Consider the following 13,534-nt stretch of genomic DNA (forward strand, 5'->3'; position numbering starts at 1 on the left):
CATGCAGAATACAGAATGCCTGCGGAGCGACTGTGCAGCAGAGAGTGCGTTCTGCGCTGAAGAGAATCTGCTGACTTGTGTGTTAAACGCATTGGTGGGAGGCTTAAGGGGGACTGCAAGGCCCTCCCTGGTGCAAGTCAGCCACATCTGGAGTAATCACTCTGAATATAACTGATGTCATATTTTTGTCTTTAGAAGAGTAATAACTGTGTTCACACAGAAATGCGACCAATAAAAGTTGCAAAAAACTTGCTATCGATCCTCCAGTCTCTGAGCTCCTCTGTTATTGTCTTATTTCCTCATACAGTCTAATTCCTTTATACACACAATAACACACACATACACACAACAACAACTCATACACAGAGTGTACACACACACAACAACCCACATGCATGATACAATACACAAACACACACACACACCTACACACAACATCTCAAACACATACACACATACACACACAAACACATTTAAGCAGCGCATATAAAAAGAGGTCAGTGAGGACAGCCAGCCTATACGCTGCGAGCCTGCAGTATGGCCCTGGCCTTGTACAATCAGCACATTATTGCAGTCCATTCAGAGCACACAATCTGCCTGTCAGCTCTAACACAGGGCAGCTTGTCTGCAGTTAAACCCTTACTGCACCAAGACCATCTCATTGTACTACCACCGCCTGGGTGTGTGTGTGTGCGCCTGCATATGTGTGTGCATGTGTGTGTCTATGTCTGCGTGTGGGTGTGTGTGTGTGTGTGTCTGCATATGTGTGTGCATGTGTGTGTGTGTGTGTGTGTGTGTGTGTGTGTGTGTGTGTCCTGCATATGTGTGTGCATGTGTGTGTGTGTGTGTGTGTGTGTGTGTGTCTGCGTGTGTGTGGGTGTGTGTGTGTCTGCATATGTGTGTGCGTGTGTGTGTCTGTGTGTGTGTGTGTGTGTGTGAGAAAGTGTATGTTTGCATGTGCGTGTGTGTTGGTTTGCCTGCATATGTGTGTGTAAGAGAGAGTGAATGTCTGCATGTGCGTGTGTGTTTGCGTGTACGTGCCTGCATATGTGTGTGTTGATCACTGAGAGAAGTGAGAGAGAGAGGGAAGGACTGAGTAATTAGTCTGTTCTTTCTCTGCCACATGACATGCTGGTGCTGGGTTGTTTTTCTTTCATTTGTTGTGTTTGTTTTTAATTAAAGTGTGGAGGTGAGGTTGTGATCCGGTGTCTGCTTTGAACTTTTCATTGGAACAGCCACACCTCTGGAAGGAGGAGGGGGCGGGGGCGTGGGAAAGTGGCAGCATTTGGCAAAGTACAACTCCGACAGCAGGGTCTGACCCCCAGCCCCGCACACATCACCCACCCACACCCTAATAAAGAGAAGAGTTTACACTATAACACACACACTCTACCACACACACACACACACTGCACACACACGCACACACACACACACACACACACTGCACACACATGCACGCACACACACACACACACACTGCACACACACACACACTGCACACACATGCACAGCATACATACAAGCATACACAGGCACACACAAAAAACAACCCATACACATAATACAACCCCATACATGCGTACTACAACACACATACACATGCTACAAGACAGCCAACCCTCCTCCCTTAACCCACCACACATACACACACACATACACACACACACACTCGCAAACCAAAGCCCACACCCACCCACGCTGCAGGCAATCATAGGTAGAGTGTGTGGTGTGTGCTGTGGGTAGCGCTGAGGGTAAGGGGAGGAAGCTGGCACACTCAGCGCTGGTTACCCATTCACCTGCAGTGCCAGGAGCAGGCAGCGTGTCACAGGCTGGGCCGTTTCACCACAGGAGAAGGAAGCAACTGACTAAACACGGACATCAAAGGCACCGCCAAACAGCGCCTTTCGGGTCACGGTCAAGAACCCAGGAAACACCGCGTCGGCTCGGCCAGCTTCAGCCCTGCAGGGGCAACAGTGCATCACGGGCCCACAGTGCAGTCTCATCAGCCGGAATCCACAGGCAACCCCAGTGAGACCCAGCCATTCACCGTCACCGAAACACTGCTCAACAGGAGATTAAAACTTACGCCATCACCGCTCCTAGCACCACCGACAAGCACGCACATTACAGGCAGACCCACGCACTCAAATCAAGTCAGCACAAAACCGTGCTACGGAAACAGCTCAGCAAGTCAGTGGACAGAATCCAAGGGACTTCTTACTTAATTTCGTAATTTCTTACTAATGCACTAAATTCAAATTAAGTATATTACCATGCCTGTTCAAGTCCCTACCCCTCTCCCTCTACACCACATACACACACACACGTGCACACACACTCACACACAAACACAGACATGCACATACACACTCACACACACACACACACACACGCATGCACGCACACACACACACACACACACACACACAGAGACATGCACATACACACACACACACACACACACACACACACACACACACTGAATCTTTATTTGAATCTAAGCGGCGCTTCCTCTCTCGAGCTGTGTGGAGGGGAAGCCCAGATGAGAGAGACGTGAGGCAGCCAGCCGCCAGAGACGAACCCCACTCTGAACCCGGAGTGTCCTTGTACCGCGCGCTGCTTCCTCCCTCGCTCTCTCCTCCTCTCTCTCTCTCTCCCCCCCCCCTCGCTCTCTCCTCCTCTCTCTCCCCCCCTCGCTCTCTCTCCCCCCCTCACCCCAGCCGGCCCGACCCGGTGCCCAGGGGACGCGTGGCGCTTACCGGCGCAGTGGTTGCTGAGCAGCGCGGTGGATCTGCGCGGCTGGGCGACCAGCGGAGAGATCTCCATTCTCTTCTCTCTGCCGAGGGGAAGGCTCTCCGAGCTGCACGGAGCGTCCTCGCGTGAAAGAGCGCGTGTGACTGCGCGTGCGACTGCGTGTGCGACTGCGCATGCGACTGCGCGTGCGACTGCGTGTGCAAGCGGTTTTCCTAGCCACGGCGAGAGAGCGTGAGCGAGTGTGTGTGCGCGGTTCCTCCAGCCGCAACGTGAGAGCGTGCGTGTGTGTGAGTGTGTGAGTGTGTGTGCCACGCGTACGCGCTTCCCCTAGCTGCAGCGTGTGTGTGCGTGAGTTCCTCCTGCTGCCAGCGATCAGGACTGCCCTCCAGGACCCAGAGCTCTGAGCACAGCTCCGTCACCGTCCTGCCTCTCTCACACTCACACACACGCGTGCGCGCTGACACAGAGCCTGGAGTGAGTGCGTGTGTGTGAGAGAGAGAGAGAGAAAGAGCGAGAGAGAGGCTGAAGGAAGAGATAAAGATTAAGAAAATCTTGCCTGGCCGGAGCAGGGAGAGAGAGAGGGGAGGGGCTAAGCCTTCACTTGCAGATCTTTAACCTCTGGCGTGCCGGCAGCACTGAGGTTCCTGTAAACATCCCGCTCCTCGCTTCCTGGCCTTTGGGGGGGGAGGGGGGGTTCACACAGAGGTGTCTATATCCCTATGGGGGGCCATGCTGGAGAAGGGGGTCATAGTGTGCTCTGTGCTATTATTGAAGACACACTTTTGGTTTCTCACAACCAAGCACATTCACCTTATGTCCGACTCTGTTTGCTCTAGTGCTTTAAGTTCTATGGATTAATCATGAAGAACCAGCTTCATACAAGATCTCAGGGGCGATAAAACCACAGATCACCACATGATTGCAACATGAGAGTGTGTGCATGTGCGCGTGGCTGGTACTTTCGCGATTTAAAAAAAATAAGTTTAATTTAATTTAACAACGTCCATTAAAAACATTAAAATACTTCTAAGGATGACACAAATAAACTCATAACTGCATCCATTGTGATCCTCTACAAACTTCAGTGCTGCATTTATTTGTGTTTATTAGCAAAACTCACTCAGTAGATATTTATTTCGGCACCAGCCACGCAGACCCGCAGGCCTACGCTCTCGGCCAATCATCAAGCGCCATGTCGTCCAGATGCTCCAACACGTTCTATTTTTAGCGGAAGCGACGCACCGATCTACTCGGCCCTTAAGCCCCTCCCACCTTTAATCAGCTGACGCGGCGCGCGGGTTCGGCAGGTCAGCTGGGGGACCGGCACAGGAACGCAGGTTCTCCGGACGGTCGACTGGGCGCCACGGTCAAAATGACCACACAGCTGTAGCCAAACAGCACAGCCACTGACTGCTTTTCTCAATAGGGGGGGGGGGCCTGTGTGACCCATCCCAAACCTTTTGGGTTTTTTTATTGCGGTTTTTTATTTCTATTTTTCATTGGTTTTTTTCCGATTCGGGAGAGCTCAGACGAGCGTGCGCTCTCCTCCGAAGCCTGCGACGTGTTAGCCGCCGGCGCTACTCGCGCCGCGGTTCTCCAGCTGGGCTCGCGCAGACATCAGTCAGGCGAAGGTGATTAACGTGCCGCTCAGCAGGCACGCTCACGGGCACCTGATCAGCCAGCGGGAGTCAGCGGGGAGTGATGAGTCACCCTGTGGAGCGCTGGCACGGCCCGGGTTCAGTATCAGACCGCGGAGCTCGCCCATGTGCTAGAACGGTGCCTTAACAGGATGAGCCACACAGCGCCCCCAGCTTTAGCATTCTATCCTTTTAAACGTTCATTGTTAATTTAAGTTCACGTCTCAATTTTATCATTTTAGAAACCTGCAAACTGCAGCTCCACAGCAGTCATAAGGTGATATACTGGCCTGCTCTAAATGGGAGCCGGTGTGCCAACTGAACCTCAGCTTTCAGTTTTGACATTCTAGATAAGTTTAGAATCCAAGTGCAGATTGAGGTCATACGTATACAGCTTCCCAGAGCGAAAACACTCTTAAGTCAGTAAAAATTCAAATAATAGTGGAATTTTACTCCTTCTTCAAAACATAACAATGAAAGCTGTGTTCAAATGTTCCTAACTCTTAAAAGGATTCCTAACTTGCCACACTTGTACGTGTGTGTGTGTGTGTGTGTGTGTGCGCGTGCATGCGCGTGTGTGTGTGTGTGCGTGTGTGTGTGTGTGCGGGCACACGTTCCTGAGAAGTCTCAGTTTAAACATTCTTCTCAGCAGTTCACTCTGCTCCTACTGGGACGCAGTTCAAAATAAACACACAAGAGCTGAATTAATCTGAGGTTTGAAAAATACAAGTCTGAACACTGGCAGAGCCTGAAACAGACTGAAAAATACAATTATACCATATTCCTGGGACCTCAATAATGCAGGGACGGAGCGAGAGAAAACGCAGAGTAAGACAGAAAGAGAAAGAAAGAGAGAAATTAAGACAGCGCGCATTCCTTATGCCCCACACTCGGCCAAGTTGGAAGGCAAAATGAAAACAAAAACGGACTGGTGAGTAGCCTGAAGGAGGGAGGGAAAACCGAGGAAGAGACGCATTCCCACAAAGCCATCCTGGTTCAGCTACTACAATGAGGCGCTGCAAAGGGCGGGGGAAGGGGCGGGCGGGCGGGGCGGGGCGCAGAGGGGGAAGGAAAAGGGTCTGAGGTGACACTGCCAGCCAGTGCCAATAAAGAGGCAACTGCCATTTTAAAGCACACACCGTCACTTGACATAGATCCAATTACCGAACAACAACCTGTGGCTTCCAGTGCTCCTGTGCAAAGTCTAAGCGGCACACAGCAATTAAAGCAAAGCCTGCGCGATCCTTCGTACCATTCCAATTGAAGGATACCAGTTACATGACAGGGAGTTTAAGACCTGTGATACTTTAACTGAATTAATGTAGCATTAAAGTTGTAAGGCTAATGCGAAGGCTAATATTAATATAGCAAGACAAACACAGTTTAGGACTGTACATCTAGCCCGGTAAGTCAAACACTAACACAGTAATCCTCAGCCCCCAAATTTGCAATACCAACACTGCGGCCAAGACTCTCTGATACAACCAAGATGGCACAGTGCCCACACTTCCTGTGAAGAAGGCGGCACCTACGCAGACTGCCTCCTACAGCACCACTAGCACTCAGAACCAATTACCCCCGGAACTGTAATACATAGAGGTTATCGCCCACCAGCCAATCAGCTTGCAGTTTTTGAAATCCACCAACCAATCAGCCCAAAGATTTTTTGCATTCTCACTGTAACTGTAAAAAGTGTATGAAATAGGACTGATGAGTAAAAAAGGGAATACGAGCAGACTGCATTAGCCTACATGTTTCTGAAATAAATTTGAATGGTACCAACAATATTTAGAGTTGTCTTTGCCTTTTTTCCCCCTGGTTTTGGCACCATTAAAGTTTAATTTGGTAACATGGATATAATGTCTGTGCATTTCCTCATCGAAAAAAAGCCAACTGTACATTCCAGCCATACCGTCCAATCAGCACAGACACACCCTTGCTCCTGGTGGCTCCAGGCCATTTAGACACCGGTTACTAAATGCCTTATTGATTCATAGTGCAGGATGTACAACATGGGGGGTTTTTTTGGGTCCAATACAAAATTATGTTAGAGAAAGTCAGCCAAAAAAAACCAGAGGCTACTGGATGACTTAAGATAACCACTGGTTTTGGTCATTTTTGGCATTGAATCCTGACTGTGGCACAATTTTTGATCCAAAGCACACCTCTCTGACCCAGCAGTGTGTCGCTGTTACATGGAGAGTGCAGGCGTTTGCCCTGATGACACGCACAGCGTGACACGGGCAGATGCGTCCAGGCCGGGAGACGGATGGCCAGCGGACGGCCACGTTGCAGTCGGCACATGTTTTCCACTGCAGGCACATTCCCTGTGAATGCCGCGGCTGCCTGCTTTGGTCTACTGATACCCCTTAGGAAAGGCACGTCACAGCACAAGAGAAAGCACAAGTCACGCCTGTTGTTTCTTAACCAATAAGAATTTTCTCTTGCATTTCAAACATATTTTTGTTTGCACTGATGCACCGCTTCCAACATAAAACTAGATACAGCACAAATAGTAGCAGAGATTTTGCTCTGAATACCTCTCCATTTATAGAACAGATTATTGGGCAACATATAAAAAAGCAAATCAAAAATAGTCATTTTGAAACATGAACAGGACACTTTAGAAAAAAAGTCTTGCTGTGCAAGAATAACAGATTTGTTATTACAACATCCAGTAAAGATTATAACAATAATGAGATGTTGTTTGTTGAATAAAAGGTAAAAACACAACAGAGTCTTAAAACAGGCAATTATTGAGCCAAAAATTCCCCAAAGTGAGTGCTGTGATTGCATGTTTCTCAAAAAAGTATGCGTGACCCAAATATGTGACTCAAATGCGTCCAACACCCTTCCTCAATAGCAAGTTTCTTTGTGTAACAAAAATTTTCAGGAAAATCTGAGATGCCAATGGAATTCTGAGTCCAAATTTACGCAGAATGTCGATATATTATCGTCCATACAGACAATAATTTGCCATGACGTATTGTTTATTGCTTGAGGGTTTTCCAGAACAACAAGCAGCAGGAAGTGGAGCATGTTGCTCTACCCTTCTCTCTCTCTCTCTCTCTTGCTGTACTTTTAAGCAGTGGAGTCTGGCCCTGTGGGGATGGGGTTGAATTAAGCTGGCAGATGATGCTTTACACTCCCAACCGGAAATAACAGAGGAAAGTAACCTGCAAAACTGACATAAATCAAGCTGTCTATCTGCCCGGGGGCTTCTGGGAAAAGGCCAAACTCAGACGAACAGCATATTCTTATCTTAGACGGTGACAGGAACCTGCAGAATTACTCGTTCCTGTATCTTTTCTAAATCAAGGACGATTTTCATGATGCAAGACACACTCGTCTCGAAAGTCAGGAGCCTGTTGCCAGTGCTATGGGGTCAGGCCTGCGCTGTCACACACAGTACTACTCAAATAACTGCACATTTCGTTTGGCTCCTGTAGAGGTTAAATGACACCATAGTAATTTTACATCACCACTGTAGAAAATGCAATTTTCAAATAATTACAAAAGCTAAAACCAGCCTGCAGTTCTTCACTGTTCTCAGCCTCATTAAAGGCACATGCCTAGTTTTTAAATGGATGTTTACTATGTGCTCTACTGATAAGGGTGGGGGACAGAGGCCTTCTGGGTGAGAACTGACAAACACAGGACAGGTACCGACAGGGAGGGACCAGGGTACTAAGGGTGGGGGGTTCTGTCTGTGTTGACTTAATTCTGAGCAGAGAGGGGAGAAGAATCTCTCTCTGGCAGGATGGCAGGCCATACCACAGGCCAGAAGCTCGAACCCTTTGCCGTGCTCTGCAGAGAGCCACGCCCAGGCTCTCAGCCTGCTTGGCAATCTTCCGATCAGGTAACAGGGGAGTAATGGGGGGTGGGGGGGGGGGGGGTGCAAGGCTCACTTCAGAGAAACTGAGCGCTCCTACGAGCAGACTTGCCATCGGTGCCAAAATAGAGATTTCTCTGAAAAACCGCAGGTGCCAGGGGTGTGCGATGGCAGATATTACAGAAGCGACGCTCTGGGCACCCCCCTACTTCTCTGGCATCATTCAGGGGAAAACCACAGCTACAATAATTGGAAAACAACCTACACACGTGCGCATGCACTTCTAACACGCCGCTGCTTTCTCAAATGGAGGACAGAGAGCGTTTCTGTGCCGCAGTACTTTCAAAAGAGAACAGCAAAAGGAGGAGGAATCCTTGGTTTTGTGTGCAGCCCACAGAGGAGAGGAAGCACACTGATGTGACCTCGGGGTATTCAGGTAAAAGCCTCTCAAACGCACTGCTGGTAAACCATCTGAACCATTGCAGTCTCCGTCTCTGTACATCCTGTATGCTTCCACAGCAGGACATAGGGGGAGGAGCCAGAACACTGTTCGTGGAAATGCTACATCCTCACTGCTTTGACCTTCACAAAGAAGGAAGTAAGTCTTAAAAAAAAAAAAAAAAAAAAAACCTTTTCAGAGCTCCTTAGTTTTCACAGCTTTCTTCAGTTCTTTTTTTTTGGTGGGGGAGGGGGGGGGGGGGGAGGGCAGAGGTGTTTTCTCTGGGTGGGGAGTCGGTAACAATGGGGACATTAAATATATGGAAGCGGTGGTACCGCTCACATACTTAAGAAAGGCCCAGCTGCAGAGGCCGATAACCTCGGTGACCCACACCAATTTCACTCTCTCCCTGCCAACAGGGTTTCTGAAAGACCTGCCAGAATTTTTTTTTTTTTAAACCCTCTATTAAGGCAAATGCCATTAAGTGTTCTCTACATGGCACTGGAACCAGGATTGGAAACAGGTGTTTTGGTCAGAGCCAAAACTCAAGCTTTTTGGCCATGGACACCGATGATTGGTTTGGCGTCAAAAGAATGGCACATATATTGAAAGAATGTAATATCTACAAGCAAAATATGGTTGCTTCATACATACAGGTTCTGTGGCTCTTTTGAGGTCAATAGGACCATAAACTCCAGCAACCACCAAGACATTTTTGTCAGAAACCTGTATCTCTGCCAGGATGTTCAAACCTAGCCACAAATAGAGTTTCCTGCAAAACAACAAAGGACCTGAAGGAACATATAAGATTCTGGATGGAGGAATGGTGAAAGATCCCCCAATATGTTTAATCTCCTAAAACAATCTATAGAATATAAGACAGTACCGTTATTCTTGTGAAGGGAGAGTGGACACAGTACTGAAAACAGAGGTACAAAAGAAGAAGAAGTGTAGAAAATGTATTCTGGATTATTCTGAATCCTTATCAAAGATATAATATCTTCTATTTTTGAGAATAAAAATATGCAGTAGGTCAGTAATCACACCATTTATTTTATAAAGTCTTTTTAATCTTTTGAAAGAGTGTGAATGATTTTTGAGGGCACTTCATACACATCACAGCTGCTTAGAAAGCATCTCTATATATTATTATTGCCTGGCACCTGTCTCCTTCCTCCTCCCCCTCCATCTCACGCTCCCGTCCGCAAGCACACTCCCTCTCCTGGCTGAGCTGCTAAGTGTTAATCTGGCTAATGATTTTTAGATTGGACATGCTGGGGCATATCCACGGAATGAAATGCAATCTGTTCATCTGCCCAAGGAGCACGCTGTTTAAGAGAGAGAAGCTTCCGGTGCCAGCTCAGTGAGTTATCCACCCCGGCAGAGCCATGCTGGACTGCGCGGGAGCTCTGCCAGTCATTCACAGAAACAATATGCCAAAGTTACACATCTAAAATGTTCTAACTGTCTTTATATTCTTACAAAATAGTGCTCCAGATCCTGCCTATAGCACACAGGTGAACCTAACTGAAAATTAAAGAGAGAGAGCAAAAGAGAGACAGATAGCGACAGCGATAAAGACAGAGACAGACAGCGAGAAAGAGAGAGAGAGAGAGAGAGAGAGAGAGAGAGAGAGAGAGAGAGAGAGAGAGAGAGAGAGAGAGAGAGAGAGAGAGAGAGAGAGAGAGAGAGAGAGAGAGAGAGAGGTCCTTACTAAAGTGATCACGGTGCTAAAAGAAGAGAGTTAATGTGATCACTGCTGCACAGAAGAGGTAGGCAGAGATGCACTTCCACCCACCCAGCTGGAAATAACCACAATTTGCCAAGCTTTCTTTGAACAAAAGAAAAGGCAATAACTATTCATGTGAATACTAATCTTTGTGATTATTATGACATAGATGTTATACAGTGGCCACCCATCTAAACTATTGGTACCCTTGATAAAGATGAGCAAAAAAGCTTTACAGAATAACCAACACACGTAATGAGCTATATTGTATGCCCAAAAAATAAGAAAAATTTAATTTTAAGCAACCAACAATTTTATCTCCCAAAAAGAGAGACATCTAGGAGAGCATCCTGTGCTCAGCAACATTACTGAGAGCTCTTCTGTACTGTTTTTTTGAGATGAGTGATCAAAAATCTAAACTCCCTCTCTGAGCAATTGAATTAGCATAAAAGAATACAATTTTCCCATGAGTTTGAGTGTACAATATAGCACATCACTTTCATTTCTTATTTTACAGTTTTGTCTTTGTTGTTGTTGCTCTTCATCAAGGGTACTAATTACTTTTGGGGGCACTTCAATTAGGAAGAGTAGTAATGAAGCTCCTCCAGCCCCCCTCCCCCCGGTTCTGCCCGTAAACGCCCCGCTCCCCCGTCGCTGAAGGGGGGAGCGCAGGAATGCGCCGGGGTCGAGGAAGGAGGCGGACGACAGAGCTGGACATGTCCCGCGCGCCCCGTCACACGCGAGGAGCCGCCGGAGGGGCCACAGACGCCCCCGCCGCTCCCAGCCAGGGCGCAGAGGAGAGGGAGTCCCACGCACCCACGGGGGAAACCCTGGGAACGTGTCCGGCTGGACATTCTCAGACCTGAACGTTTTACTGATTTTGAATTTGTGAGGGACTAGGTTTGTGCTAGGAGTGTACAAACTAGAATCTGCCAATGGGATTCATTTTCAAAAAGAAAAATATTGGAAATATGCTCATATAGCATCTAAACATTAAGTGCTTGCATGCACCGGTATGAGGGAACTGATCCGGATGGTTTTAGGAGGGTAAGTGGGTGAAACTGGAGGGTTGGGAAGAATAATTTTGCGCATCAGAAACATATGGCATTGCGTATTACATATTTTTTTATTTTGGAAAACTAAAAAAGGAGATGTCAAATTATTCCCGCAATAATCAACATGATTTCTCTCCTCAAACCTCAGAGGAGTAGGAGTGAAAGTCGGGGGGTTTGTTTTGTCTGCCGCCTGGTAATTAGCAGAGAGCAGCTTTTATCTCCTGCTCTCTCTGAAAAAGAATCAGATTCCTATTGTGCTGCTTGAAGGAAAGACAGCAGCGCTGACATCTTCAGATCACCGTTTCACTCTCAAGTCTTTAGTCTACAATAGCCGAGATTTCAGTTCAACGTGGGAGATCTGGAAGTCCAGGAAGAATGCTCACTGTGGCACGTGTGTATGCATGTCTGGGTGTGTGTGTGTGTGTATGCATTGTGCATGTATGAATATGTGCATGCATGCATTGCACATGTGTGCATGTGCATGAATATGTGTGTGTTTATGTGTGTTTGTGTGTGTGTATAAATGCATGTGTAAGTCTGTGTGAGTGTGGGAAGGCACACGTGTGTATAGTACAGTACTACGCAGGCTACACTCCCCGTGATGCTGGTCTCTGGGGCCTCTCATACCAGGCAGATGTGGCTCAGGGAGGCCTTCCCTTGGCAGGAGCCCACATTCCTGCCGTTCCTGTTTCCAATTAGCCTGGCAGAGGGCCGCAGGGCCAGAGGGGCCAGCAACCTGCAACTACAACTACAGCCACACAACAGCCCCCTGCGCTCGATTAAAATGAACACAATGCGTAGCACACACACGCACACACACACACTCGGTCCCCACAAAGTACATACTATCAGCACACACGCACACACACACACTCTGTCCCCACAAAGTACATACTATAAACACACACACACACAAACTCTGTCCCCACAAAGTACATACTATCAACACACACACAACAGTCCACACAAAGTATATACTGCAAACAACACACTCACGCACACATACTGCCAGAGAAAGTGTTCACAATAGAAATTGTGAACGTGAGCTGTACAGAGTGAAGCACAGATACTGGAAAAGAAAGAGACACAGCTTGTGTGCACCATAGACACCATAGACATAGGAAGACCATCAAAGAGTCGTAAACACTCATAAACAAAAACCAAGCAGATCACTGCAGATACGGTGAAATGCAAGCAACAGATCTTCAGAGAGATTGTCCTGCAGCGTTTTTACATGGTTCACTTTGGCAGTGTAAAAAATCATAGCTAATCATTCACTTTAAAGGCCTCTCATAAAACTCTGCATTATCTAAAAATAACGAACGGATGGCACGATAAACGGTTTCACCATCCACCCAAAAGACAGGGCAGTTTCGGCAATAAATCGGTCATAGTAACACAGTTCCAGACAGAGTGAAGGTACAGTTGGCCTGTTCCTGTTACATCCAACACAAGCTTAAAAAAGGGTGGGTAATTTCATGTTCCAAAAAAGGGTCTTTGCACAAAGTCTTTGCAGTAGGATGAATTCTCAATTGCCAGCCCCCAAACTGTATGCCACACTACAGCTCACTTGTCCAACTGGGAGCAGTAAACGCAGTCTAATCTCTCTTACAGTAAGGAACCTATGTGGTTCTGCGGGAAGCTCTTTGGGTTATGCAGTATACCAGCGCACCAAATCTACTCCAGCAACGCTGAGAGTTTAATCCCACAGCAGACATTGTGGAGAGCGCTCTGAGCCCCGAGTGGCTCACAGACTCTAAAAACCCAGCAGGTCCCAAACTGCAGGCAACTCAGAGAATCTGAACATCAAAATTGGCACTTTGACAAGCTCACGCTTGTCCAAACTAAAGCACTGCTGTCAGTCTTTTCTCTCTACCTCTCTTTAATAGCCCTTTTTTTTTTTTAGTTTGCAGCCATACCTTTCTACTGGAGAGCGCATTCTTCAGGGGGGACAAGTGAGCTGTGCGCTTGTTTTCTTCAAGTACCCTTCTTAGTAGGCTCCAAGGACAGACTTGGAGACAGAAGAGAAAAAAAAAGAAGACAGATGATATAGGGGGAAATGGGGTCTGGAGTCCTCATGTGTCC

At 47.5% G+C, this 13,534-nt stretch overlaps 1 protein-coding gene across 1 annotated transcript in view; it reads right to left on the reverse strand.

The window, feature by feature from the left end:
- Window positions 1-3,270, reverse strand: part of LOC135245054 (echinoderm microtubule-associated protein-like 4) — a 47,933-nt gene extending 44,663 nt beyond the window's left edge. Inside the window, 1 exon segment of the mRNA XM_064317823.1 lies at window positions 2,763-3,270. Within this exon segment, the coding sequence (XP_064173893.1) occupies window positions 2,763-2,829 (67 nt within the window). The 5' untranslated portion in view covers window positions 2,830-3,270.
- Window positions 3,271-13,534: the final 10,264 nt, after the last annotated feature.

Source organism: Anguilla rostrata, chromosome 18 (assembly GCF_018555375.3).
Source record: "Anguilla rostrata isolate EN2019 chromosome 18, ASM1855537v3, whole genome shotgun sequence".
NCBI lineage: Eukaryota > Metazoa > Chordata > Actinopteri > Anguilliformes > Anguillidae > Anguilla > Anguilla rostrata.